At 43.0% G+C, this 27,762-nt stretch overlaps 1 protein-coding gene across 1 annotated transcript in view; it reads left to right on the top strand.

The window, feature by feature from the left end:
- The first annotated feature begins 5,488 nt into the window (after nucleotides 1–5,488).
- RAB11FIP4 (RAB11 family interacting protein 4) overlaps nucleotides 5,489–27,762 on the top strand; it is a 203,818-nt gene continuing 181,544 nt past the window's right edge. The window contains exon 1 of the mRNA XM_074971911.1: nucleotides 5,489–5,717. Coding sequence (XP_074828012.1) covers nucleotides 5,565–5,717 — 153 coding nt within the window. The 5' untranslated portion in view covers nucleotides 5,489–5,564. The remainder of the gene's footprint in view (nucleotides 5,718–27,762) is intronic.

Raw genomic sequence — 27,762 nt, 5'->3', positions numbered from 1 at the left:
TACATATGCATGTACGTGCCTATGTGAACATACTGTTAACGTGCAATTCATGAAATAAACCGCAGCATTACACTGCTTTAACTTTCAATACTCTTACTTTCTCTATTTGTTGCTTTTTTCTGCCTTCCCATCCCATAATATTAACCCTGATATTTACCCAGAAAACTGTTACGTTAATTTTTACTCTGATTTTCACCTCTTTTTTAACTATTTGTAATAAACACGGATAAACACCCAGGAAATTATTAAAAAAAATAAAAACAAAAAATAAAAGGCCTTGTTCATCGATAGACTTGTAGTCACCACTCCCCTGCCTCCTTCATGCAAGGAGTATAGGACATTCAAACACAGTAAAGAAAATCATTAGACATAAGGAATATAGACAGTTGATTAAATCAATCTGGAATTTATAAGTTGTACATAGACCGGTTCTGCAAACTGTCACAGCAGCTCTGGAAATCTCAGCCTCAGTGCTTTGCTGTTTGCCTTCTCACTCCTAGTCAAGTCCTGTGATGACTAACGGAGGGAATTAACTTGTTAAATAATAACCACCTGTTCCTGCAGGGAGAAATAGCCTTTTGTACTGACAGATACCTCCTAAAAAGGTTTGGAGGATATAGAACATCAGCAAGAAATTAAGCCTACCACATACAGTCCACTGACAATAAAAGGGAACTCCCACTCAGTTCAGCCTTTCATACTGTGTCTTCCAATTGCAGTTGCAAGGCAAGTGAGTATAGCACACATTCAGCTCAGCCTCCCTGCCTCAGTGCGCGTGGGCTACTCCCAGCTTTCAGATCTCAGTCCTTAACTCCCAAAATCTCGCTCCTGCCGCTCACATCTCAGCTCCCAGCGCTCCCGGATCTCAGCTCTGAACTCAGCTGTCTACAGTGACAGTTTCTTTATCGTACTTTGCAGCTCTCTGATATCGGCCTTCTTGCAGATCTCACCGGCATGCCAGTTTTGTGAGTCGGTTTTCAGACTTCAGCACCAGCTCTTCAATTTACTGCCTTAGCTCCCAGTGCTTCTTTGTAAATGTATCTACTGCTAGGGACAAATATGAGACAACGTGATCCAGACATTGAGCAGGCAGATTTTGTACAAGCTTCCCCATATTTGCCAGTGCATAACCACCCTGACTTGCAGCTCCCAGCCCAGGGACACTGCTCCCTCATCACAGGAGAGGAGGAACGCCCATTGATGTCAGTGGAAGTTATTTCTATTCTGCTGCCGGAGAATGTGTTTCTTTGTGCTCATCAGGCACAACCAGTCATGCCCACTTCTATAGCGCAGTATGCAATGCATATCAGTGCAGGCTAGGATCTGCCATGTTGCAAACTTATGATTGTATCCACAATTCTTGTCCTATTTGGTGATTTTCCCTAAGCTCCAGCTCCTGGAGTCAATTGATTACAAGAAAATCTCAGCTTTCATATAAAACCACAAGAAAGTTTCTATATACACAGATTGATGGGATCAGAATTAGCTGTTACCACTCAAGAAAGATCTTGGCGTCATCGTGGATAGTTCTCTGCAAACATCTGCTCTATGCAAAATGGCAGTCAAAAACCTAACAGAACATTAGAAACCATTAAGAAAGGGATAGATAAGAAGACAGAAAAATATCATAATGCTACTATATAAATCCATAGTATGCCCACACCTTAAATACTGTACGCAGTTCTGGCTGCTCCATCTCAAAAAAGATATATTAGAATTGGAAAAGTCACAGAGAAAGTCAATAAAAATAAGCAGGGATATGGAACAGCTGCCATACGAGGAGAGACTAAAACAAATGGGACTGTTCATCTTAGAAAAGAAATGACTAAGAAGATGATAGACATCTATAAAATCATGAATGGTGTGGAGAAAGTGAATAGATCTGGAAGTGTTATATACCCTTTCACATAACACAAGAACTAGGGGTCATCCAGTGAAATTAATAGGCACCAGGTTTAAAACAAACATAAAGGAAGTACTTCCTCACACAACAGTCAACCTGTGAAACTCATTGCCGGGGGATGATATGAAGACCAAAAGTATAACAGTTCAAAAAAGAATTAGATAAGTGAATGCAGGATAGGTCCATCGGTGGCTATTATCCAAGATGGTCCGGGGCACAACTTCATGCTTTGGGTTTCCCCAAACCTTTGACTGCCAGAAGCTGGGACTGGACAACCAGGGATGGATGGCTTGATAATTGCCTTGTTCTGTTCATTCCCTCTGAAGCACCTGGCATTGGCCACTGTCGGAAGACAGGGTACTGGGCTAGATGGACCACTGGTCTGATCCAGTGTGTCCGTTTTTATGTTCTAGATATCAGGGTTATGGAGAAAAGCTTGAAAAGTGGCCCTAAAGTCTCCAAAACCAGAAAGCAGATAAAAGAACCTGAGATGTATTATTTCTTTCACAGGTCATGAGTTGAGAGACAATCTCTAGATTTTGGAGGCCCTATTTATGATTTTTAAATGCTGGAGGTTGACAACACTGAGGAGGAGATTGCCAAATCCATTCTCCCTGTAGACAGTTTTGAATTTGGAGCTTACAAGTCCAAGCCCAGCACAATGGCCCTGAAATCTCAGGATGCTGCTCTGACTTCACAACCTTTTAGTTCCCAGCCACTCTCTGATCAAACACTTTGCTTCCCTTCTCTTACTTCTTACCAATTCTTTGGCCTCAAATCTCCTCTTTTATCCCTTGCTTCACAGCTGACTGTTCCCTTCTTCTTGCACCGACTATCAAAATCTCGCCTCTGAGATCTCTGCTCTTTGTTTTCTGCTCCTAGAAGAGGTGCCCGTTTTCTCTTATCAGCAAAGGGCCAGTTGAACTCAAGGGGTTTATGTTTTTCCATAAGGTTTGGCAAATTCAATCTGCAGATTTAGGAAAAGGGGGAATAAAAAGGATGCCTATTCCCTGGCTGGCTAAGGTACCGCTGAGTGTTTAAAACAAAATTAAAAGGGAAATTAAAGTTAGATTGTACAAATACATTTGCCTGCTGGGAAGATCCCTGCAATCCATGGATTTTGAACCCAGGTCCACAGGGTTCTTGTCTATCATCACACTGCAGCTAACAACGTACTGGCAGCAACTAGAATCAGAACTCCTTGAAGACCAGCTCAGATAGAGGGCATCACCCCTGAGCCCCAATTGCTGGAACACTGGAGCTTCTGGTTGGCCTGCTTCCTCTACTTAAGCCAGAAGGAGGAACAGGAAATCATCCATACAAACGGTTGACACTGGGACGAAGTTGGCCAGTGATAAATGTAGGATGGGGTGGGAAAGACCATCTCCCCATGCCAACCAGGGTTCAGAACCAGGAGGTCATGAACTGAGAGTCAGATACTAGGAATCAGGAGTTCAGGGTCAGGAGCAGGAAGTGCTGGGCTCTACCATGCTTTGAGCTGCTCACCGAGCACTACCTCACCCTGGCCTCCTGACTCAGCCTGATTCCTGACCTCAGCTCCTGACCTCCTGGTTCTGAACCCCCACTGGCATGGGAACCCAGCACCCTGCCCTATGCTAACCACTAGGCCTGGCCATTTATATCCTGGCCCTGACACCCACGGACTTCAAAGTCAGTTTCTTCCATGATGGAAAGACCCTGGTAAACATTGGTACAGGAGCAGAAAAACCTTATACAATTTTTTTAAATGTCAGGACAGAGTATTCATTTAAAGGCTGTTTTACAGAAACTGGAATTTTTAAAATAGGTCACTTAAAGAAGTATCAAGGTGACAGTGTCACTGTAACCCCTGCCGTCTATATGTGACCCCTTCAAATTAAGGTGGCAGGATGTGGGAAGCTTGCACCACTTCTGTTCCTTGCATTGTCACTGTTCTACGGATCAACAGAAGACATCAACCCACAGGGCTGTCAAGCCAGCCCTCTTCATGAACATTACATTTACATACAAATAGGATGAAGTGCACATTTGGAGTACCAAAACTTCTTGGGGGTGTATGCCTCCTGCCTCCCAGGGGAGGAAAGCATTTTGGCTGGCTTCCTTCCGTCATGGCATTTCCAGAGACATTAGGTGGAATGTGAGGCCTTTGTTATTTTGCTGTGTTAAAGCAAGAAATTAATGAGATAGTGTTTCAATTCAAAGTCCAGTGCTAACTGTAAAATCTTTAGCACAGAGCATTTTAAGTGAGCAGCCTTATTGACAATCTGCAAAACATCACTCATAAAATCACACACAATGTAAAACTGGAGTAGTGGCCACTTGTGCTTATTAACAACTGCGGTGCTTTTGGCAAAAGTAAGAGTGACTGGCCAGATTCTGAGCCATCAAGTACCTAAGCCTAAATGAACTCATGGTACCTGCTCCAAAGGCTGCCTCCACGATTCACAGGGCCGAAGGCATGGTTCAGAAAGAGGGACCCATTCTTTGTCCATTCCTTTGACCCACTTCTCAGAAAGCTCATGGATATAGACTAGAAGGGTTATTTTAAGATGGGGGGGGGGAGCGAAAGTAGCAAAAGGCTTAAATTAAGAAAGGATAAATTTACACTGAATAACAGGAAGGCCTAACTTGCAATGGCACGTGAGTCATTAAATGAGTTAGTCATGTCTGACTTATATCACCATGCAATATCCCCTCTTACAAACAAATACTGCTGCAGGATGTTTTCTGAGTAGCACAAAGTAAGATGCAACTAAGAAAAGATGCAACTATTCGCTTTATCTGGATCAGACAGGTGTTTGCCTTCTCTTCATCTTAGTCACATATTTTCTTTTCATTCCCAGCCCTCCTCCATTTAATCTTAATATTTAATTTTATATTCTACTGGCATCTAATACTGAGCTGTTACATGACACTTTTCAGCTGTGGAGCTCAAAGCACTTTATAAAGGAAGACAAGTATTATCCCCATTTTACAAACGGGGAAAACTGAGGCACAGCAGGGTGGAGTGACTCAGTGGGCGAGTGGCAGAGCCAGGAATAGAACCCAGGTTCCCGGAGCCTCAATTCCATGCTCTAACCACTAAAGCATGCCGCCCCCTTTGCTGTTAGTTTTCTCCCATCCCCCTTCTTGTTCTCCCCCTCCCCTCTTCCATCCCCCTTCTCCTCGTTCTCCCCTCTCCCTTCCCCCTTCCTCTGGTTCTCCCCCTCCCCTCCTCTCTTTCCCCTGGTTCTCCCCCTCCCCTCCCCTCCCCTCCCCTCCCTCCCTCCCCCTTCTCCCCTTCCCCTGGTGCTCCCCCCCCTCTCCCATCCCCCTTCTCCTGGTGCTCCCCCTCCCCTCTCCCATCCCCCTTCTCTCTTTCCCCTGGTTCTCCCCCTCCCCTCTCCCATCCCTCTTCTCCTGGTTCTCCCCCTCCCCTCTCCCATCCCTCTTCTCCTGGCTCTCCCCCTCCCCTCTCCCATCCCCCGGCTCTCCCCTTCCCCCGGCTCTCCCATCCTCCTTCTCCCGGCTCACCCCCTCCCCTGGCTCCTTCTCCCGGCTCCCCCCCCGTTCTGTGGTCCCTCCCCCGGCTGGCTGATGTCACACGCCGGCGGGAGGCAGCCGGGCGGTCATGGCTGCTGCCGGCTGGCGCCTGGCGCGGGGCTGCAGCTAGGCGCCCGGGATGGAGCCGGGCGGGCTCGGGGGCCAGGCCGACTGGATGCGGCTCCTGCGGAAGCTCAAGGAGGTCTTCGACGTGTGCGACGAGGAGGCGGCCGGCTTCGTCCGCGTGGAGCGTTTCGTCGCCCTGGGGCTGCAGTTCGGCCACGGGGATGAGGTGAGAGGGGCTGGGGGCGCGCCCAGCTCCCGAGCGGGGCAGTTGCCACCGGGGCTCCGGTTCCTCCAGCGCCATGCGGGGCCCCCTCCTCCCGCCTCCCCCCGTTCACCCTGCAGCGCCCGCCCGCCTCCCCTCCCTCGTCCTGCATCCCCTCCCTTGGCACCTGCAGGCTGCCCCTGCCTTGGGCTCCCTTTGCGGCAGCTCTGCCACCTTTTAACTAGGGCTCCCCCTCTGATCCGGGGGGGGGGGCACCCCTGAGCGCTCCGCACCGCAGGGCCAGGCTGCTCTGGGTCAAATCACGTCCGAGGTGATTGCATGGAAATGCACTTTCTCCTGCAGCCTAGAGCAGGAAGAGGTACCCTCAGGGAGCCTGGGGCTACTTCTCTGCTGATTTGACTCCAGACCCCTCTGGCCAAGGGGGACAGTTATGTTCCTGCAGTTAACCAGTTTTGCACCTATTCTTGGTTCTATTTTCTGAAGTCTCTTGTCCATATGGAGAGTAACTTCGCTGAAGTCAATATTTTGGACTTCTGGCTTTGAACATACCACCCCGCTGCCATTCAGGCAAACAGGGCAAACCCTGCATTGCTTTCCCTGCGAATAAACAGTGGGATAAGGCCATGCAGAATTCAGCCCATATGATTTTTTTGTCTGAATCAGAGTGCAGGGACAGGCTCATATTTTCTTTAGTTTATTTCCTGCCCGGCTCTTTTATGCTGATGCAAATAGCCACCTGACTCTCAGAAACACCTGGGTTTGACCTTGTTTACCAAAACTGGGCTTTCTTTCAATGGCAGCATTGACTTTCTAAGCAGAAATACACCTGCGCTAGTGAACAGATGTGATGGTTCTGCTGTTAGTTTTTTTGTTGTTGTTGCTGTTTATTTTGCCAGGCATGACTGTTGTGGTGAAAGCAAAGGTTTCTCCTCCTTAGCTATGTGGACAATCTGAAAATAGGTTCCACAGATTACACAAACAAGACTCTCCTTTGAAATGAGTGCCTTTATTGCAAATCCTGTTACTCCACCATGGGTCTGTCATAATTCCTTATACACGTAAGTCCTGTTTGGCCTTCTTGGTGTTTAAAGAACCCAGAGTGTGTTCTGGAATGCCTGTGGAGCCATTTAACAGCATCATGTTAATCTGCAGTGACACTCACAGAAAAGCTGTGTGAGTTGGAATTATGGACCAAAGTCAGTCTATCGTTGACACAGGTATAAATCTGGAGTCACTCCACTGTCTTCAGTGGAGCCATTACTTTAGTGGAACCATTATCACTGCATTATAGTAGTGTAAATAAGAGTAGAATTTGGCCCAATATTGATTAGAATAATTGCATGAATTTCAATTGGCCCAGTTCCTCTTAAATTATTGAGTAAGACAGAAATCTCAAACAAAATGAACCAGCTATGAAATCTTGTATTTCATGAGAAGATTCCCCCCTTCAGAATATGGTACCTCATCTCTGGGTCACCACATAACAAAACGCTCTAGTACTTGAAAAAAGGAGGCAGCACCAAGAAAACAAAGCTGGTGTCAGGATGAAAAGTTCTGACCTTTTAAAATGCGGTAAAATAAATTAATCTGCAGAGATTGTAAAGAGAGAGAAGTTTATAAAAGGGTTCCGAGGAGATACTATAGCAAAAAAAGCATAATAAATTCATAGTTCTTGTCAAATCAAGTTACTAATTTTTGGATCAGCACTGGTAATGGAACAAGACTTGTGAATTAAAGAAAGAGGATACAGGAGGCTCCATTTCTTACATCTAGTCATAGACCTGTGGTTGAATATTTCTTTAATGAGAGATTAGAGTTATTATTCAGTAACCAGTAATATAAGGAGAAGAAAGGACTAACAGGAGCGAGCTCTATTGATCTCTCTGTTTTTATTTGTCCCTTGAAGAGTTATACATTCCTATATACACTAAGGGCCTAAATTGTTAAATCCATGTCGCAAGAAACATTGATTGTACTGTGGGTGGTTTTTGTATTACTGTATGTATTTCATTCCTAGATCAATAACCTTTTCTTGTTGGCATTTAGGAAGGTTGGTGAAATTCTCTGGCCTTTGTTTTGCTGGAGATCAGCCTAGATCAGTGGTTCCCAAACTTGTTCAGGGAAAGCCCCTGCTGGGCCAGGCCGGTTTGTTTACCTGCCGCATCTGCAGGTTCGGCCGATCGTGGCTCCCAGTGGCTGCAGTTCGCTGCTCCAGGCCAATGGAACCGCTGGAAGCAGTGGCCAGTACGTCCCTCGGCCCGCAGTGCTTCCAGTAGCTCCCATTGGCCTGCAGCAGCGAACCGCGGCCACTGGGAGCCGCGATCGGCTGAACCTGCGGACATGGCAGGTAAACAAACTGGCCTGGCCTGGCCTGGCAGGGGCTTTCCCAACACAAGCGGCGGAAGAAGTGTGGGAACCACTGGCCTAGATGATCAGGTTCCTTCTGACTTTAGAATGTATGGAAATCTATCAGGTTATTAGGAGGGGAGCTGGGAGAATAAACTGGAGATAAAAGGTTGAATCAGATGATGTCTTTAAAAATGTCTTTATTTTTTGTAGATGAATGTATTAGAAATATGTAAAGGGTGGGGGTTTGATGAACTAAAGTATTGTATTGGAAAATTATAAACCATGACTGGTGTATTCTGAATTTTGGGAGGGGCCTAGATTACTGACTAGGTGCCAGAAAAATAAATAATATGCAAATAAGAGATTAAATTATAGGCTGCAGCATACGTCTAGTTAAACAGGGTGAAAGGTAATGAGAAATGCCCTGTAATCATCACTGCATTCTTGTTAGTTGTAACTGACAATGTTTGAAAAATATACTTACAAAGATGAGAGAAAAGGAATTTACCTCTATATCTTTAGTAGCATGCATATTACAATTTGTCTTAATTTCTCTTTGTATAAGCAGTCTGATCTGAAGCCTGTTGAAGTCATTGAAAAGGCTCATTGACTTCACTGGGCTTTGGAGCAAGCCCTCAGTAGCTGGTATGCTGCATTGTTGCTAGGTTTGGGTGGACCAAACCAGAACTTCACATCTGAACTCCTTTAATTTTAGAGTGTTACGTGCATGTGGATTCATGTCCCCTGCCTCTACAGTTTTGGTTCTGGGACAGCTCCTAATCTAGAAGGGTTCGTGCTATTTTATAGCTTTGGGTGCTGCAGCTAAAATATTACCGTTTGGGGCCAAAATCTCATGAGACTCGCTTATGTGATTTCAGTGCTGTTGAATCTGCTGCTAAACCTTAGCCCTGATTCGGTCTCAACCACAACCTAAACATGATCATAATACTGCCTTCTTGGATTCATCTCTAATTCTTCCCAGATATCACCAGATAAAATGGGAGGGGCTGAGAGTTTACAAGAAGGAGGAAATTAAAGAGGGCTGGGTGTGTTATGGTACTTTTGAAGCCATTCCAACTTCACAGGATCCTTATTTTATACTCAACACCAAGCTTTTCCAGTACCCATGTTAAGTAATCACCGTTCTTTGACATGATGCTTCAAGAGGATGTATTTCAGATGCAGTGATGGTCATCAGAGGAGCAGACTGAGTGCTCTAAGAATGATGGCCTCCTCCACTCCTAATCAAGTTATTGATTTCCCAGTGGAGTTCAGCCAAACAGGTGTGCCACGAGGCAATGCGGGGAACAGCAGCAGGGAAATATGGAATGTGCATGGCAGGAAACGATAGGAAGGGTGTGTAGGGCGATCAGTGTGGGGAGGATTTAATTGGACCTGTAAGGCACATGGAGGGAGGAAGAAGTTTGTGGGCAAAGAAATATGGAGAAGGGAGGAAAAGAAGGGGAAAAGGGAAGGAGGACAGGGATGTCCAAAATCAGAAAAGGCATTAGGACCCCGACTGAGAAAAGTGGTGATGTACAAACTGCACTGTGCTATTTAGCAGTGGCTGAGTTAGGTCTGCTCATTTAACTGACAAAGACAAGATTATTCCCTGCACGGACAGGTTAAGGAGACAGCAAGCTGGACTCTGTTCTGTTCCATGCATCATCGACAAACATGCCTGCTCCTTTCTGACTGCAGGATCTTCACTGCTGGCGGTAACATAAGAGGCAGGGAAAGTCTGGCTTTCAGATTCCAGGGGCAGAGTTTGCAGCATGGGCAGTTTGAAAAATCATCTCTGGACTTCTCAGCTGAACCAATTTGATATGCATACCACTGGGAGAGATTTGCTATGGAACCGCAGACAGAGGCAATGATCCTAGTGCAGATGTACTGTAAATACCTTATCGTGGGTGGATAATGACTTTGCCATTCTGTTTAAAAACGTGTCATTCAAAATGAACTTTGTTTACTATGTATCACTGGTGACCTCAGGAGACAGAAAGAATCAGTTTCCCAAAACAGTACAGCCATCCCAAACTTGCTTCCATAGGGGCCTAATAACAATTGTGCAGGAAAATCTGCAATGTATCAGATTAAATTAAACCTAAGAGATGCTGCCAGAGAGCTGCCTTGTTCTCTTTACCGTAGTCTAACGCATGATAATTCATTGTTTAAATGTACTTTTGGTTTTTATTCTACATTTTCTGGGCCCAATCCAGCTCCCATTAAAATAAATGGGAATCTTTCCATTGGCTTTAGCAGAAGATTGATTGACCCTATATGTTAATGATTTTAGCCTTTCAGTTCTGTGTATCTTATACCTAACATGTGAAGGATCAGATTTTGCACTGTTGCAACCCAAGTATCTATAACACTCTCAGCACAAATAGTCACGACATTGCACTGGTGTAATGAGAGTGAAATTTGGCTTGGTTAATTCCATCCTTCCCGACTTTATCCGACAATCCTGCTCTGTGCCTTCATATATTTGTAGCCAGGGCCAAGCAAAACCTTGATATTACAAATTCTTGAGTTATTTACCAAAGTTTGTGAGAATTTAACATAATATGAAGTTTTTACCCTTTATGTGGTTGGTAGTTTGGTTGGTTTGTGGTCAACATGATGAAATTTATCATTCCAAAGAGATCAGGAACTTTCTGAAAATTTGCCTCAAAGCAAAATTTTGCAGCAAAACAGCAGGTTTTTGCCTGGAAAAAGCAGCCCTCATGTTCATTGGCACAGTCAAAATAACAGAGGTGAAACTTGAAAATGTTTAGCTTTTTCATGATTAAACTTTGGGGATTTTTATGGTTCCTATCACTGATGATGAAATTATCTATTACCCTATTTAAAACTCTCTCTGGCAGCAACTTTTACCCCACTCCTCCTTTGTTATACACCCTTGATGAAATCCTGGCTTCACTGAAGTCTTTGGAAGTATTGCCTTGTTTTCACACACTGTCTTAAATTAGGCTTTGAGCTCGATAGGGGCAGGGTCTATCATTTTATTGCTAGACCCTGATCTAGCAATGAATTCCATGCGAGTGAACCCCTGTGCCCAGGCAGAGCTCATTACAGGATTGGGGCCTTATTGTAGTTCACTGAAGTCAATGTAATTACTTTCATACTCACGGTTAAGCATGTGCATAAGTGTTCGCATGATCGGGGGGTTCGTTTTTAGCACCTAGCGTGATGAGACCCATAGGTGCTGCAGTTGTAATACAGATGTTAATAGATATAGGATGGAGCAATTCATATTAAACATCAAGGGCCAAATAGTACTAAGTATCTTAAATGTACATGGTGCTTTTACCCCAAAGGCTCCCCAAGTACTTTACAACATATGGTCCGAACCCTGCTGCCTCTCTCAGCCAAAATTTTCACTGGCTTCAGTGAGAGCAGGAAGATTACATGTAGCTGTTGCTTTTAAGGAGATATTGTCAACTGAAAACCACATGTTGCAAACAGACACATTTATTGACTATGAGACCAGAAACAGTGGAGGGTGGGAGGCTTTTCAAAAGCACTGATGGGAATTCGGTGCCCAAGTGTGCCTTTTGAAAATGTCCCCCTTAGATTATTACAAGTAAAAGAAGTTTAAAGTTCCAATTTGCTTGTCACTTTTCCACTATTGTGCTTGCTTTTTCCTTTAGCTATGGATGCTGGAAATCCATGACATCAGTTTCACTTTTGTTTATAGTCAGTGCCACTTTCTTTTTTTCTCCTTGATACAGTGCTTGAGGTTTCAAATGCTGCATGGCAATATTTGTTGGTTTAAAAACAACTGTTTTCATTGGATTGCTTTTTATTATGGAAACATTTCTACTGAGCTTTGGTTTAGTACAAGCTTGTTTTTGCAACACTTACATGACGGCCCAACTTGAAGTAACGATTGTCTCTTTTACACCTGAGAGCTACAATGCACAATAGTTTAAAACAGAAACAGTGGAACCCTTTCACCAGTGAATTCTTCTTATTTATACTCCAATAGCATGCAGAGGCCCCAGTCACACACATAATGATAGTCCCTGCCCCAAAGATCTAAATAAAGGGGAAAAGCTGTGGTGAAATGACTTGACCAAGGTCAGCAAGCCGGTCAGTGGCTGTGCCTGGGATAGAACCCAGGGCGCTGCACCTGTATTCTACAGACCTATCTATCCACTAGACAACGCTGGCTCTGTTCTTGGCGACTGCATGCAAAACCCACCCCGCAAATAGCTGTTATTGAAATTTCCATGTTGCTGAGCAGTTTGTTACATAAGGAGTGGAAATGCCAGCCTGCCAAATGTATGCCCACTCACCAGGGATTGTGAAGAAAGATGTGGAAAACACACTGCATTTTAAATACCATGGCTGGAACTTGTGTAGTCACTAGTTGGGGAAACACTTGTAGCACTGAAAAAGCCAGGAGTTGTTTGCCATCTGATTTCTTGTTACTTAGAAAATAGTTGCACTTGCAGCTGATGTGTCTAGAAGCCTTGCAAATTACATATTAAATGTGCTCAGGTTCCTGGCAATGGGTTATGTGAAAGTGTGTATCTTACAAATCTGTTGCCAGTGAATGTTTCATAATGCTAGATCCTATTTAAACTCTACATTCAGTTTTCAGCAACAAGTGAAATATGATAAACATGTTGACTATTTATTTTCAGAGACGTAATCACCTTTTGGAGCATTTTTTTTTAAAAAAAGAGAAAGCACAGGTGTTCATGCTTAGACAGCAGTGTGCGTAATATTAAGATCAACAAATACTTGCCAGGATAGGAACAGATTTCCACTTAAGAGGGAACTTCAGCAGCTCATAAAAACCTGTAGGGTGTTATCAATTATACTGTTGTGAATTGACAGTAACTCCACTGGAGTCAGTTTCAACCATGTAGAATTGGTGTATGTGAGAGCGGCATCAGGCCAGATGTACACAGAATCCCAAGCGCAAATCCCCACCTTTCTTCTTTGGCATGTAGAGACCAATAGAGAGTAGCAAAGCATCAAAATATGGGGAGATGCTCTTGAACTATCCTCTAGGGCAGTGGTTCTCAACCTGCGGGCCGCTTGCGGCCCAAACAGCACACACCTGTGGCCCGTGTGACATTCTCAGGGCCATACAGATAGTATATATATGTTGTATGGATGTGGCCCACATAACACACAGAGAGCTGCATATGCAGCCCACAGTGGTAAACAGGTTGAGAACGACTGCTCTGCTCTAGGAGTATCTGTTGAGGTCATGCACTGAAGCAGAGGGTCTACTGTAAATAACTGCTCTGTAATGGCCTTCCTGTGCAAAAAGCACTTCTCCATTGCAAAAGTGGTCTTACATAGCACGTACGCCCCTAGAGTCTTCTCTCAGCTATGCTGGTGACACTCTAGAATTAAACCACTGAGGTATATGAAGTTCCTCCTGATTTACACCAGTGTAACTGAAAGCAGAATTCAGCAATGTCTTTAAATAGTTTAATGTATGCTGTAGCCTTATAATAAGCACCTACCAAATATGGGAAATAAGACCTGTAACTCTGAGATTTCAAAGGAAAAGTATTAGAGCATGACCAAAGGGTGGTGGTATTCTGATGACAGAAGCAGAAAAGAATTACTGCTTTCCTCGTGCTCTGCTTTTCAGAGAAATACTTCTTGAAAGAACAAATAAATATTCACCCAGCCATGCTGAGGACAGAAGGGCAGTTCCCATGCAACCGCATTCTCTTGTATATACCTAGGCTGGTGCACATTTTGACTCGCTAAAGTAATTTGCTAATGATCAGTTATTTAATATCGTTTTGACTGGGTAGGGAAAAAATCCTACTCTGAAAACTGTGCGCTAGGATGCTTAATGGATTTTGGATTAGTCAAGGTACAGTTGCTGTAGCTTTCCTAATTCAATGCAAGCCAGTACTGCAGTGTGCTTTAAACAAACCTACTGGTACATCCTACAATCAAGCATGTATTTCCAAACAGGTGACATAAAGCAGGCTTAGTCCTTATTGTTCATCATATGTTTGCTACAGCACTGTAATGAGGAGATATGCTGTAAGGTTCGCTGTGCACTTACAAGTCTAATTTGTTATGTAATATGAATGCATTTCAGAGATACAAGCACTGGGGGTGGGTTACACGCACACTTAAGAATTAGCTACTGCTGTATTCTGAAATGCATGACAGTGATCACAATGAGTAGGGTTTTGTTAAAAACCAGAGAAAAGACAGTAATTCTTGAATTTTTTATTTAAATAACTCTGCTTTAGAGCTACCTTGAGAGATTATCTTTGATATAGCTACAGTGGCATTGTGTTGTCATGTGATCAAATGCAAAATCTTCTTGAGAAAAACCTCAACATGTAGATCCTGCAAATACAATCCAATGCTGCTTCCATTTTATATATTGTTGGAGGTAGAGCTTGAAATTAGGGAGATTAATTACCCAGCTGCTTGGCAAGACTGGATATTTTCTATGTAGTTTCTCTCTCTCTCTCTCTTTCTTTTTTTTTTTTTTTTTTTTTTTTCATGCGAGATTCAGTCTGTGCTGTTAAAATGTAAAACTAGTATGGCTATCAAGCAATTAAAAAAATTAATCACATTTAAATTAATCACACTGTTAAACAATAATAGAATACAATTTATTTCAATATTCTTGGATGTTTTCTACATTTTCAAATATATTGATTTCAGTTACAACACAGAATACAACGTGTACCGTGCTCACTTGATATTTATTTTTGATTACAAGTATTTGTGCTGTAAAAAAAGAAAATAGTTTTTTTCAATTTACCTAATACAAGTACTGTAGTGCAATCTCTTTATCATGAAAGTTGAACTTACAAATGTAGAATTATGTAAAAAAAAAAAAAAAAAAACTGCATTCAAAAATCAAAAAATTAAAATTTTAGAGCCTGCAAATCTGCTCAGTCCTACTTCTTGTTCAGCCAATCGCTCAGACAAACAAGTTTGTTAGGAGATAATGCTGCCCGCTTCTTGTTTACAATGTCACCTGAAAGTGAGAACAGGTGTTCTCACGGCACTGTTGTAGCTGGTGTTGCAAGATATTTACGTGCCAGATGTGCTAAAGATTCATATGTCCCTTCATGCTTCAACCACCATTCCAGGGGGCATGTGTCCATGCTGATGACAGGTTTTGCTCGATAACAATCCAAAGCAGTGTGGACCGACACATGTTCATTTTCATTATCTGAGTCAGATGCCACCAACAGAAGGTTGATTTTCTCTCTTGGTGGTCCAGGATCTGTAGTTTCTGCATCGGAATGTTGCCCTTTTAAGACTTCTGCAAGCGTGCTCTACACCTTGTCCCCCTCAGATTTTTGAAGGCACTTCAGATTCTTAGCCATTGGGTTGAGTGCTGTAGCTATCTTTAGAAATCTCGCATTGGTACCTTTGCATTTTGTGAAATCTGCTGTGAAAGTATTCTTAAAATGAACAACATGTGCTGGGTCATCATCCGAAACTGCTATAACGTGAAATATATGGTAGAATGCGGGTAAAACAGAGCAGGGGACATACAATTTTCCCCCAAGGAGTTCAGTCTCAAATTTAATTAACACTTTTTTTTTTTTTAATGGATGTCATCGGCATGGAACCATGTCCTCTGGAATGGTGGTCAAAGCATGAAGGGGCATACAAATGTTTAGCATATCTGGCATGTAAATATCTTGCAATGCCGGCTACAAAAGTGCCATGCAAATGCCTGTTCTCACTTTTTCTGATGACATTGTAAATAAGAAGAGGGCAGCATTATCTCCTGTAAATGTACACAAACTTGTTTGTCTTAGTGATTGGCTGTACAAGAAATAGGACTGAGTGAACTTGTAGGCTCTGAAGTTTTACATAGTTTTGTTTTTGAGTGCAGTTATGTAACAGAAAAACCTACTTTTGTAAGTTGCACTTTCATGACAAAGAGATTCCACTACAGTCCTTGTCTGAGGTGAATTGAAAAATACTATTTCTTTTGTTTATCATTTTTACAGTGCAAATATTTGTATTCAAAAATAATATACACTTTGATTTCAATTACAACACAGAATATAATATATATGAAAATGTAGAAAAACATCCAAAATATTTAATAAATGTCATTGGAATCTATTGTTTAGCCATGCCATTAGAACTGTGATTAATCGTGATTAATTTTTTTAACCGCGATTAATTTTTTTTAGTTAATCACTTGAGTTAACTGCGATTAATCGACAGCCCTAAAAACTAGTATTTTTCAGGTGTGACGTGTTGGTGTTTTCCAGAAATTTGCTCATGCGACTCTGGAGGGTATTCAAATTTCCAGTGCATACGGATTTTACCCCTCTAATATGAGTAAGCTCTGAAAAGTGAGTTATGCAAAATTGTTCAAGGAAAGGTACAGTGTTTTGGGGATGCAGGAGAATTTCCAGTTGGATGCTAGAAGAAGCTAACATGGTCTCAAGGCTCCATTGTCATCTGCAATTTAGCACAACCCATTGATAACCTGCAGAAAGCCTTTCAGGCTAACAAAGTGGACGCAAATTTAATTCCCTTACAGTGTTCATCGAAGTAAAATGATTTCATTATTCCTCGTGCAATCAACAATGCCGTGTTTCCCATTAATGGCATCTGATTCCAGAGCCAAACATTAATGAGCATGTTAGAAACTTGGATTTTTACTTTGTAAGGTAGGCTAGCTTCATAAGACTACTTTAACTTTGTTCATCTATGCAGGAGCTACAAATGAAATCATAGCAGTGTTTAAACTGTGAAGTTCCTTGTGAGAGATGTATGTTCTCAGGCCTCGATACCTGCAGATGTTGCTGAATAAATACCCATTTGTGTGTGGCAATATAGCTAACTCAGACCAGGGTGTGATTAAGTAGATAATAGGAAGTGGCAGACACAATTGCTGGTCGTATAGAATTTGGTTTTATAACAGCAGTGTGACTATAAACAAAAACACTGTATAATACATCTCAATTACTTGCCATTCAAAAGGTAATTAAAGGGCCTCACTTGAAGGGAAAGAGAGTGTTTCCCTGTGATTAGAAATGAGTGCGATTAAAATCAAAAATATCAAGAGTCCTTCCTAACTCCTGATTTTTAGTTTAGTTCTGCAGCACTCCCTGCCTGTGAATGAGTGACGGCAATTAAATGCACAGACAAAATACTTATCCAAAATACCTGTGAGAGACAGCATGGTCTAATGGATAGGGCACTGGGCTGGGAATCAGGATATAATATTTTAGTATTATCTAAATGATTATGCTTTATAACCACCGTGCTAATTTATCTTGAATATTCCTTTTGCTTTAGGAATACAACTTTGGATGGTGTTTTGGACTCAAAATGACAGTACGATTAAATGCATGCTGCTCTGTATGCATATTGTAGTCCTAATAGGATGCCATGTTAATCATGTATAATTACCATTCTATTGCTGCCTTTTTGGTGCCTCAGACACGGTTCTATTTCCTTAGTTATGTAAGTCTGTTCCAGCTACATATCTCAGGCAATCACCACGCATTCATTCTTTCCTTGCTTTGGCTACTTTGCCATACAAGAACTGGTGGGTTTTGGAATATTTACTTCAACAGAAATTTTCAGAATTTTTGATATTTATGCACCAAGCCACAAATAGCTTATTTTTATTATTTATATTCACCAATAATAGTCTTCATAATTTTCCAGCCCTGGAAACCCACCATTATTTGTCTTCTGTTGCTGTCACACCTACTACTGCATATTTTCTCCGCTCCTTCTGGCTTGTTCTGAGCAGCAGCAGTTACTGGGGGGTTGTGGATTTTATTTTTTGCAACGAGGAAGTGGAAACGCACAAATCCTTTTCGTTCCAGTTTCTGCTGCAGCTCCATGTGTCACAGTGAAATGACCCTTACTGACACAACCCAGACAGTATTTTGAACATAGGATTTTTTTTTCCTACTCCACTTCTGTTGTTCTGATTTTTTTTTAAATTAATATGCATACACAAACAGCTTTCTTCATGTTTGCATGTTATGAATAGATTTCAGGGTCTCTGTAGCAAAATATTGTTGTTTTCATTGTTTACATATCAAGTGACTAAATGCTCACTCGAACATATTTTACCTAATTAAACCATATGACAACCAGTAGTTCATGGTAGCTAATCTCTGCAACAGCTATGAGTTTAGAGCTATTTCTGTCAGAAAATCTGATAACAAGAGGATGGACAGAGAGAGGGACAAAATAGCCTCTACTCATTGTTTCCTCTTTGATCCCAACCCAATAGTCTAGTCCATGATTGGAAAATTATTACAGTATCCTACAATAAAGGCAGCTACTCTGCATTTTATATCAACATTGCTTCTGGGAACTATAATGCCGTAGAAAGCTGCAGTACAGTTGTTGTAGGCGTTTCCTTGTTAGAACTTGCTTGTGTTCCAAGCACTGAATCAAAATTCAACGGAGGCCACTCAAAGACTGGCTAAATACATAATCCGGTGGAAAGACTACTCAAATGTGGAGGAAGGGATCCCAAGAAATGAAAGGGTAAATGGCAAAGGGCAGATTTTGTCATCGCTACTCAATGGGACTACGAGTGGCATCAGTGTGAGGAAGAGGTGGCAGAAGTTGGCCCTCCAGGAAATCCTGGTCCCACTGAAATCACTATTGAAATTCTCATACATTATTCAGTGGGAATCATGAATTGACCCAAGGATTCTACCACAGTCCAGCTGGTCAGCAGGGCAAACTCTTTCTCTTTCCCTCCACGTAAATGTAAGATTCTGTCACTGCAAATGGCACTTCCAAATAACCACAACCCAAAGACTACTCTAGAAATGGCAGCCTGATGCCAAGAGAAACTTTTGGTTTTGACCTGTTTTAGAGGAGGAGGGTCAAACATTTCTACTAAGAGCCAGACTGTGATTCCCCTTGACTAGTCCCGTTGATAGGGCTCCTTAGCATAAGAGTATGGCAATCGAGCACTAAATGGTTAGCGCTGTTTCCGTCTCCTTTGAATCTACAGTACAGTTGCAGTGCCATATATAATGCAACAGACTAAGTGAAATGTAGAACATAGGGCTGGAAGGGACCTCCTAGCTCATAGAGTGCAGTCCCATACAGTTGCAGGCAATCCCACCATATAATCTCATTCCCAAATGTAGCTGTGCCCAATCCACAGAGAATATGTGTCTGTCATAGCTCCAGCAAGCAAGCTGTGTCTCTTTAGCTCAGGCTGTATGTATTTAACTCTGGAAGTCTCTAGTTCAATCCCTGGTGTATCAGCCAAGATGGCAGCTGTCAGACAAGCAGAGACATATTTGACTACTCACTGCAGCAGCGGGCTTGGTGACAGCCCTCTCCCATTGTGCAGCATCAGGGTGGTTTGCTGGGCCAGCCCATTCAAATGCAATGGCAGTGAGAGTGGCTGAAAGGTAGTCGGAGCCAAGCAGTTTGTATCCTGTAAAATTTTGTTTTATGGTAGTTTAATTTTCACACCCTGCAGTTGCAGGCTGCATACAGCCTTAATAATGATCGCCAAGTAACACTGCATTTACTTGCCACGTGACACCTCTGCCGAACTGGATTGTGTCTCTGCAGAGGGTACTACCTTTATAGGCCAATTTCATATTAAGGAGAGAGGTATTTAGTGAATGGCATAATAATTGCCGAACAGCAGCTTGGAGAAGACAGCTCAGCAGTGTTGGGGTGGGAGAGAAAGTGATGCTGATGAAAGCACCGTGGATAACTAGAGAATCGACTCAGTAATTCGCCGTGGGCCATGTACATTTGGATTCTGGACTTCAACCCTTCTTTAAATGTACACAGAGCAACTTGAAGTAAATACAGATGCATCCATGGTTCAGTCAATTAATGTTTGTCTGTAGAAGAAGCAGCAGCTGGAAGAATTTTGTAGAACATACGCAGAGGCATCTCTTGTTTGGTATAAAACGAGAATCTCAGGAAAGAAATTGCCCTGCTGGATGGCTTATTGATTTCATTGGAATGCTTGAGTCAGGAGAACCCCAAGGCTGCTAGATCCATGGAGATCCAAAGTTAGTGTATCAGTGAAAATGCTCTGTGGGGGAAATCCTGCATTGGCCCGGAAGCCAGGTGGAGAATCTAATATCTCTTCTCCATCTCTGAATATTACAGAGTCTTAAATATATCCATATAATTTGTGGGTTTTAGGGAGAGGAGGAATGATCCCATTTCAATGCATGTACCCTGCACTTTCTGCCTAATTTTGGTAGATACTTGGGTCATTTCCAGCCCTTCCTATGTGTCCGTGGGAGTTCTGCCAGAGTGAGCACTGGAGGATTCACCCAATATTACCATAATTTCTTTGGCTGTAGCTTGCCATAGGTCTGGGTCATGGTTGCCTTATTTCTCCCTTCATTTCACAGTACTTCGTTGTAAGTTCAGACTGTGGTCTTGAGCACATGAGTTTGACTGCGTGCAGCATTTGGGGTGGCCTGTCTTGGGTGTGAGACTCTGCTCTGAAGAACTAATCACAGGTTCATTCCATCACTTTGCACTAAGAAGGAATGCCAGGGGAGCCGAGAGAGTGCGTCTGGGCCAGTGGACTGGGAGAGGCGGTGACCGAGGCTGATAAAACCTAAAGTGCTGAGAACTTTCTGCAAGGAAAGAGTATTTGTTCCTGCTTTTAGTCTTTTAAACACTAGTAAAAGATTTCATTATAACTGCGTAACGTTGTATGTACAACACCTTGCACAGTGGGGGCCAGTCCCCGATTGGAGCTACCACCGCAGAAACAATAATAGCTGTTGGGATGCTTTCAGAAGGAATTCTCACTGGTGCCTTAAATTGACATTTTGAGTGAGCAGATCTGAAAGCCCCCTTTTAAAAAATGCAGAACTACACTGAGAAGACCAATTATGTTTTTCTTCACTGAGAAAGACCCAAGAGTTTTTAAGGAAGTAGATGTCAGGCAAATTGTGGGTAACAATATTTCTGTGAACTCCATGAGCTGGTGTATAACTGGTCACCTGCAGGTGGGGCTGATTGGTTGGTTGGTTTTCCTCTTAGTTTTTCTCTCTTGCCATTTTCAGGTTTGGAGTTTTATATTCTCAAACTTCAGAAGTGGTTAAGAATGTCCCAGGTGTGTGTTAAAGCCGCTCCCAGCAATGCCTGCAGTTTAACTGAGCATAGCTGGTGCTGATTTTATCTGAGAAGAAAATGGGGGTCTTTCTTGCAAAATGGTCATCTTTCCCTTACTTTTCATCATCTTTCTCTTCCATCTCAGAATTTTCAGCTCGGATGATAAAGGGAGAGTATCTCTGAAGGATTAGAGCTTGCACATATAGACAAATTCTGTTATTTGTAAGTCGGGTTTCCTGGAGAAAGGCATATGGAGGCGCATATGTGCATGTGATAAAAGATTGCTGAGCTCATCCGGTGCAGGATTGCTGAGACTGAGAGCTACAGCTGAGTGTGCAGCATTCACAGAGTATCCAGTTCTTTCAATTCTGGTTTTAGGGGAGAGTCCCAGAACCAGAGAGTTGGCTCAGCTAAGGCCACTTTGCACTGCCAGAGAAGTGCGAAGTGACCTTAAAGCTGCCTGGTCTGTTTAAAGCTGGCATGGCTCCCATGTGTTCTCAAGTAGGAGTGGAACAGGCCTTAGCCCTTTGACTGGGTAACCAGTAAACAAAGGAAAGGCCCCAGATCTTCAGGATGGCAATCTCGCTGGAAAATACAACATTCTGTTTGAAATCAAAGAATTCAGATAGTGAGTCAGGAGGCATCTGGAAGGAGCTGGATACATTGTGGGGATCGGCAGCTTGATCTTTATTAATTCGAACTGACAAATCCTTTTAATCCACACAGTTTTGCTCTTCTCATTGGGTAATTACTAGTGCTGAAAATTTCCTTGGAGGAAAATTGCACTCTGTAAGGGTGATGCCTTTTCACTTCCGACTTACATCTCTGTGGCCCATTCAAAGCTCTTGTGTCCAGTTTGCTAGATTTACTGGAAAGGGGATGTTTCATTTGCTCCCAGACAGATGGTCTAATATGCCTAGTTTAGAGAATGAAACTAGTTTGCATGGGTTGTTGCCAGCAGCCATCATATACAAAAAAAAAATCATAACTTGCTTTGTGCCTACTCCTGGCAACCACGTGTGAAGCAGATAAATGGTGTCTGTCATAAATTCTGCATGTCAAAGGGTTGGAATATGAAAACCACCTCTTGGGGCTAAAGAGATGGATGTGGGCAGGAAAACCATTCATGAATGACAAATTGATATTAAATTCTCTCATAGGAAGTACCAACTTTAGAAGGGAAACAATACTCCTTTTCACCTGAATAAAAAAGTGGGTGATAAAATAACTGAGCTTTGCCCTCAATGGCAAAACTGCGTTGACTTCAATCTAAACAATTCATGTTCCGATCCATAAAGCCAATGCCCTCCCCCAAGTCCCTAGTCAACCCACCTCTACTGTGATGCCTTTAAGAAATCAACTAATCTGTGATGGCTGGGCTAGGTGGGTACCTGCTTGAAATGAGCTTTATGCAGGCATGGTAAATGATTTAAGTTCTCCCTGATTTGAGGCAGAGTCACACAGATAATCTTAGTGGAAAGTAAAATCTTGGCAAAAAATCTTTAGTCCAAAATATTGGACACAAACATGTTTTCCTTCAAAAACAGATCCAGGTGACTTCTCTTCCATCCGATATATTTTTGTCATTGAACAAACATAATAATTATAACAATAGCAATGGATATCCCATTTGTCACATGTCTATTTCAGTCCCTCCATAGTCCTCTGCGGATGTCCCAGGACACCTGCAGATCGTGTTCTGCAGAGACATTGTGTTTAACTCTGACGGCTCGTGCACTGTGCAGATGAATCCTGTTCCACTGCCTCACTCCAAGTACGCAAGAAACAGCTGGTACTGCTCAGTGATCTTCCATGTCAGCAGTTCCTTTGGGGCAGTCAAAGTGATTTTCTGCATGTTGGCACGTGAATCCAGATTTCATCGCGCATGTCATTGCCTAAGGGTGTGTAGTGCTACCAGGAGTAGAGGACGGAGGAACCATACAGTAGCAGCATATTGAGTATCAGAACTTGCGACAGCCTCAGGGGAATCCGTGTGAACAGACTGTTCTAATGCAGATCACCAGCTCTGTTTCATGATCTCAAACAGTTCGTTGGCCCTAGATGGGCTGCCCCATGTTGCTGGATATTATTCAAAGGGGTACCTGTGCACGTTATTCAGGTCTCACTGTATGCTTGCCCATCACTACATGTTGTTTTTAGTGGTCCACATCTCTTCCTCCCCCTCCTATCTAGACACTCTGACATTCCACTCCATAGAGTCTGAGTCTGGAAGACAGCTGGAAAAGCCTCCTTCCAGCCATCACACTTGCTTTCAGCACACAGCCAATGCTCCCTACAAACCGAATAACACAAGTGAGTCCATTAAACGTGTGATGGTGAATGTAAAAGAGGGAGATGAGAATTAAATTGGCCATTCTGTGTAAATGGTGACATGAAACATGAACCCCTTCCTACGGAGAAATACCAGTAGCCCCTCTGCTGTGTACTCTGGTTACCCAGCACTGAACCCACATGGAGATCAAGCCAGAAAGCCCGCTACACCCAGAAATCAACAAAGAAAAAGAAGAGAAGGACACTGAGTTGTTATATAGTCGTCTTCTCTTTCAGTCTCAGGAGGTCAATTGGCTGGAGCCCACAATAAACATACTGAGTGGGACTTATTCCTTAGAATCATGCAGCCCCACCGGTGTAACTGAGTACAAGTGACTGGCAGAGCTGAAGGGAGAAGTTGGCCCATTGGTCTCTGATCACCTCTTAGATTGGAGGTACAGTACTATCACTTTCTTTTCCAGCCCAGTTTAGTTCATCCCTACTCAGAAGGTCTGCAGTTCCCTTGCTGCTACTTCTGTGGGCTCAGTATATCTCAGTGTGTTGTGGTAGGTGGCTAAAATTGATTTAAACTGGCACAGTCCGTTCTTTCTACCACCTAGATGTAGTAATTGTACAGCAAATTAGCTCCTTTCAAGAGGTAAATGTAGCTTTGGAGGAGTCAGTCTAAGCAGATATAACAACGAATGTTTTACATAACATTTCAGGTGGAAGCCCTGCTTGATAGAGTTGAGTTGGTAGAAGAATGTGGCTATAAATTACCTCTGGGATTATTACAGCAGCCTGCTGCTTTTCACCCCTCTTTATTAAAAACACTGGCTTTTTAGCAATATGTGTTGTTCAGTGGCATGTCTCTTAATTCAGAACTTACCATTGTTTGCATTTTTTTAGAAGAGGCGGCTCTGTTTTCTAGCAGCATTGCCATGGATTCCCAGGAGGTGGGGGGGAGAGAGAAGGATTTTAGACTGACTTCTCACAATAGAGCATTTTCTGTAGTGTCTGTTTTTGGATGCCAAGGGGATAGGTTCAGATTCTGCCTTGCTTCTGTGGTACTTACGAAATCATTCGGCCTGATTTGCCTCTCGCTTGCCCCGAGGTAACTCCATTCATTGGTGTGAGGTGAAAACCAGGCCCATTATCCATGCTGTGGTAGGTCCACCTAACATTTGACTTCTCTAGCCCATGGAAGCAATTCCATGGATGGTTTCCCCAGAGGCTATTCCTGGTCCTGAAGCATTAATCTCCTCAGCCAGGAGCATGCAGGCCACGCAGTTAAGCATTCCAGGAAGCTCCAAATGCAGAGGCAGAGACACAGTGGCTCTGGGGCAAAACCAGCTCTAGATTTTGAGAAACCCTGTGTGAGATATTTGGGGTCCCAGTGAGACCTCAGTCAGTCGTGTAGCGCGTTTTGTGGGTAGGGCAGGGAAACTTGGCAGTTGTCATTAAAACTTGGCAGGTTTGAGCTGGAAGAGTGCTAGCAGCTAGTAGGGGTTGGGGACTGGGGTGCTGGGCCCTCAAGTTCATCTCAAAAGTTTTGGGGATCGCAGCCGACCAAGCACGTGTTCTAGGCTGACTTTGCTCTTGGGAATGAGGGAAGGAAGGGAAGAGTCAGAGTGCACTGCAGGCCATAACTAATGGATAGTAAATGTCCTGTATAATATTCCCATTCCTCTGCTGGCACTGGGGCCTGGCAAAGAGCAACTTTAGTGGTAAAAGTATGGGAGTCACTGGGGGGTCTCCAGAATAGAGCAGAGAATGGGAAATTAGGTCTTAGAGCTTGATTTTAAGAGAGGCTGAGCACTTGCAACTCCTGCTGATTTCAGTGGGAGAGATGAGTGCTCAGCATGTCTGAAAATTGGGCCTCAGTTTCCCCATCTGTTAAATGGGGATGATAATATTCCCTTTACCTGCTTCCGAGAGGTATTATGAAGTGCAAAGTGTTCGAGAAGCACGATCCAATCCTCAGATAGCAGGTGTTGGAGCAATGGGAGGTATTACTATAGTTACAGAAACCCTCTTAAACTTCCAAGTCTTTATTTACTCTCCCACTCTTGCTGTAGATAGAAACTTTTACCTTTTATGTTCAGCCTTTTGCTCATTGTGCCTGATTCAGTTCAGCAGCACTGTCATCAATAACATCCATTATGTGTTGTCATTAACACTGGTCTGTGGCTTCACTGAATGAATCAGGCAGATGGAGCAGGCTAAGAGTAAAGGGAAGGAAAATCTTCTCTCGGCCAACAAATATATTGATAGTCAACAGTAAAAACAAAGGAAATACGGGGAGATAAGTATACCAGGATAAGAACAATCACTTTAGCATAGATACAGCATTTTTTTTTTTAAACAACTTTGCCAGAATGCGGGGGCTGCCCTTTAAAGACAAGCTGCCACGCTGGAATGGAAGTTAATTTAAGATCAGAATACGTGTGCCCCTAATAAGCAGACTCTGATGGCAGTTCAGCACAGGAATGAGGTTTAACTAACCTTTTAAAAATCCATTCTTCCCCATGGATTTCATGGGATTCTTGATACCAGTGAGGCAATTGCAAACCAGGAAATGCTAAGGGATTTCAGAGGGGGAAAATGCATAAAAAGATGCATTGAAACTGAATTCCCTCCAGATCCAGTTAGTGCTTTTGGCGCGTTTCTGGCTTAGTTCAGTTTTCATTGTAGCATTGGTTTTGCAACTGACCTTTTAAATCCCAATGTCTTGATATGAATGGCCAGGACTGGCAATTCATTACTAAATCTGTAGTTTACCTGCAAATACGTTTTGTCGAGTCTGGAATTTGTCTTTTCCCCAGACTATAGGAGCATTTAATAGCCACAAAGATTAGGTCCTGTACCTGCAATGGGGTCTGTGTAGGGTGGACACTATGAGCGTAGTCCCATTGGTGTCCGTGGAATTCCATTCAGCAAGGGACCACCCACAAGGATCTAGTTAGACGTGCAGTGCCTTAGGAAGGAAGGATGCTCTTATTGTTAAAATATAAGAATGGGAGTCGATCGGTTTTATTCACGGTTCTGCCATAGACTTTCTTCCGTAATGTGAATCTGTAATGTGTGGGTTGTTTTTTAAGCCTTTAGGGTTTATGCTTACCAGTTTTCCTTTTCAGCCATGAAGGATAAAAACTTCTTTTTAAAATGAATACTGAGATTTTCACATAATCACAGGACTCGAGGAGCTGGGCTTCAAGAAACGCACCAAATATTATTTAACAGACAAACCTCACAGACGTGAGCGGGCTTCCAACAAAATTATCACAGCGGCATCCCATGTGACTCTCTGTGTTTGTCAATAGCATTTATCTACTTCAAAGAGGTGGTTGTGAAGAAAAATTAATGAATATTTGTAAAGCTTCTGTAATCCTCTGATAGTAACTGCTATAAAAAGGCGAATTATGTTGCTATTATAATTTTGAAATATTCATATGACGGTAGTGCTCAAAGGCCCCTATCAGGATCAAGGCACCATGTGCTGAGTGTTGTACAAACACAGATAAAAAGACAGTGCCCACAGGCACAAGTAACTTAACCTTATAGCAGCCCTGTGAGTAGGAAATACTCTGATCCCCATTGCACTGGGGTAACTGAGGCAGAGGTTTCAATGGCTTGGTCAAGTCCATCAAGGGAATCATTGACAAGAGGTAACATTTCCAGTGTGCCAGATTTTTAAAAGTATTTAAGCACCTACAGATGACAGTAGTTGCCTAGTGGGATTTTCAAAAGTGGCTACATGTCTATCTGCATCTTTAGCTACTTAAATACCTGAACACGTTTGACCCTTAATGATGTGAGAGTCTTAAGGCTTGTCTTCACAAACAGAACATAAACCTACAGCGTCCCAGCCTGCCACATGCTAGCCGTCTGCGTGGACCCTGCTGCCGTGCACTAAAAGTTCCCTAGTGCGTGTTGACCTACTTCCGTTTCAAAGTGGAGTAGATCAAAACACACTAGGGAACTTATAGTGCAGGGTCCGTACGGACAGTGTGCGGCAGGCTGGGACACTGTAGATTTCCATCCCAGCTGGCCGTGTACCAACAGTTTGTTTAGACAAGCCCTAAGTCTGCTTTTTAAAAGCGACTTGGGCACTTAGAAGCTTAAGTCTTTTTGAGAGTCAATGCAACGGAGGCTCCTGTGGGTCCAAGTCACTTTTTAAAAGGGGACTTAGGCTCCCAAGTAATTTAAGTGCTTTTGAAGATGTTACCCCGGCCTAGATTTGAGCTCAGGAGTTTCTAGTTCCTTGGCCACTGGACTGTACCTCTCTCAACTGTTTAAATACAGCTATTTTCCCCCTAGTAGTAGAGGCTGGTTGTGCTTTCTGCTATTAATG

Source organism: Natator depressus, chromosome 14 (assembly GCF_965152275.1).
Source record: "Natator depressus isolate rNatDep1 chromosome 14, rNatDep2.hap1, whole genome shotgun sequence".
Classification (NCBI taxonomy): domain Eukaryota; kingdom Metazoa; phylum Chordata; order Testudines; family Cheloniidae; genus Natator; species Natator depressus.
Note: the sequence above shows the minus strand (reverse complement) of the source record. Positions and strands in the feature narration are given on the sequence as shown.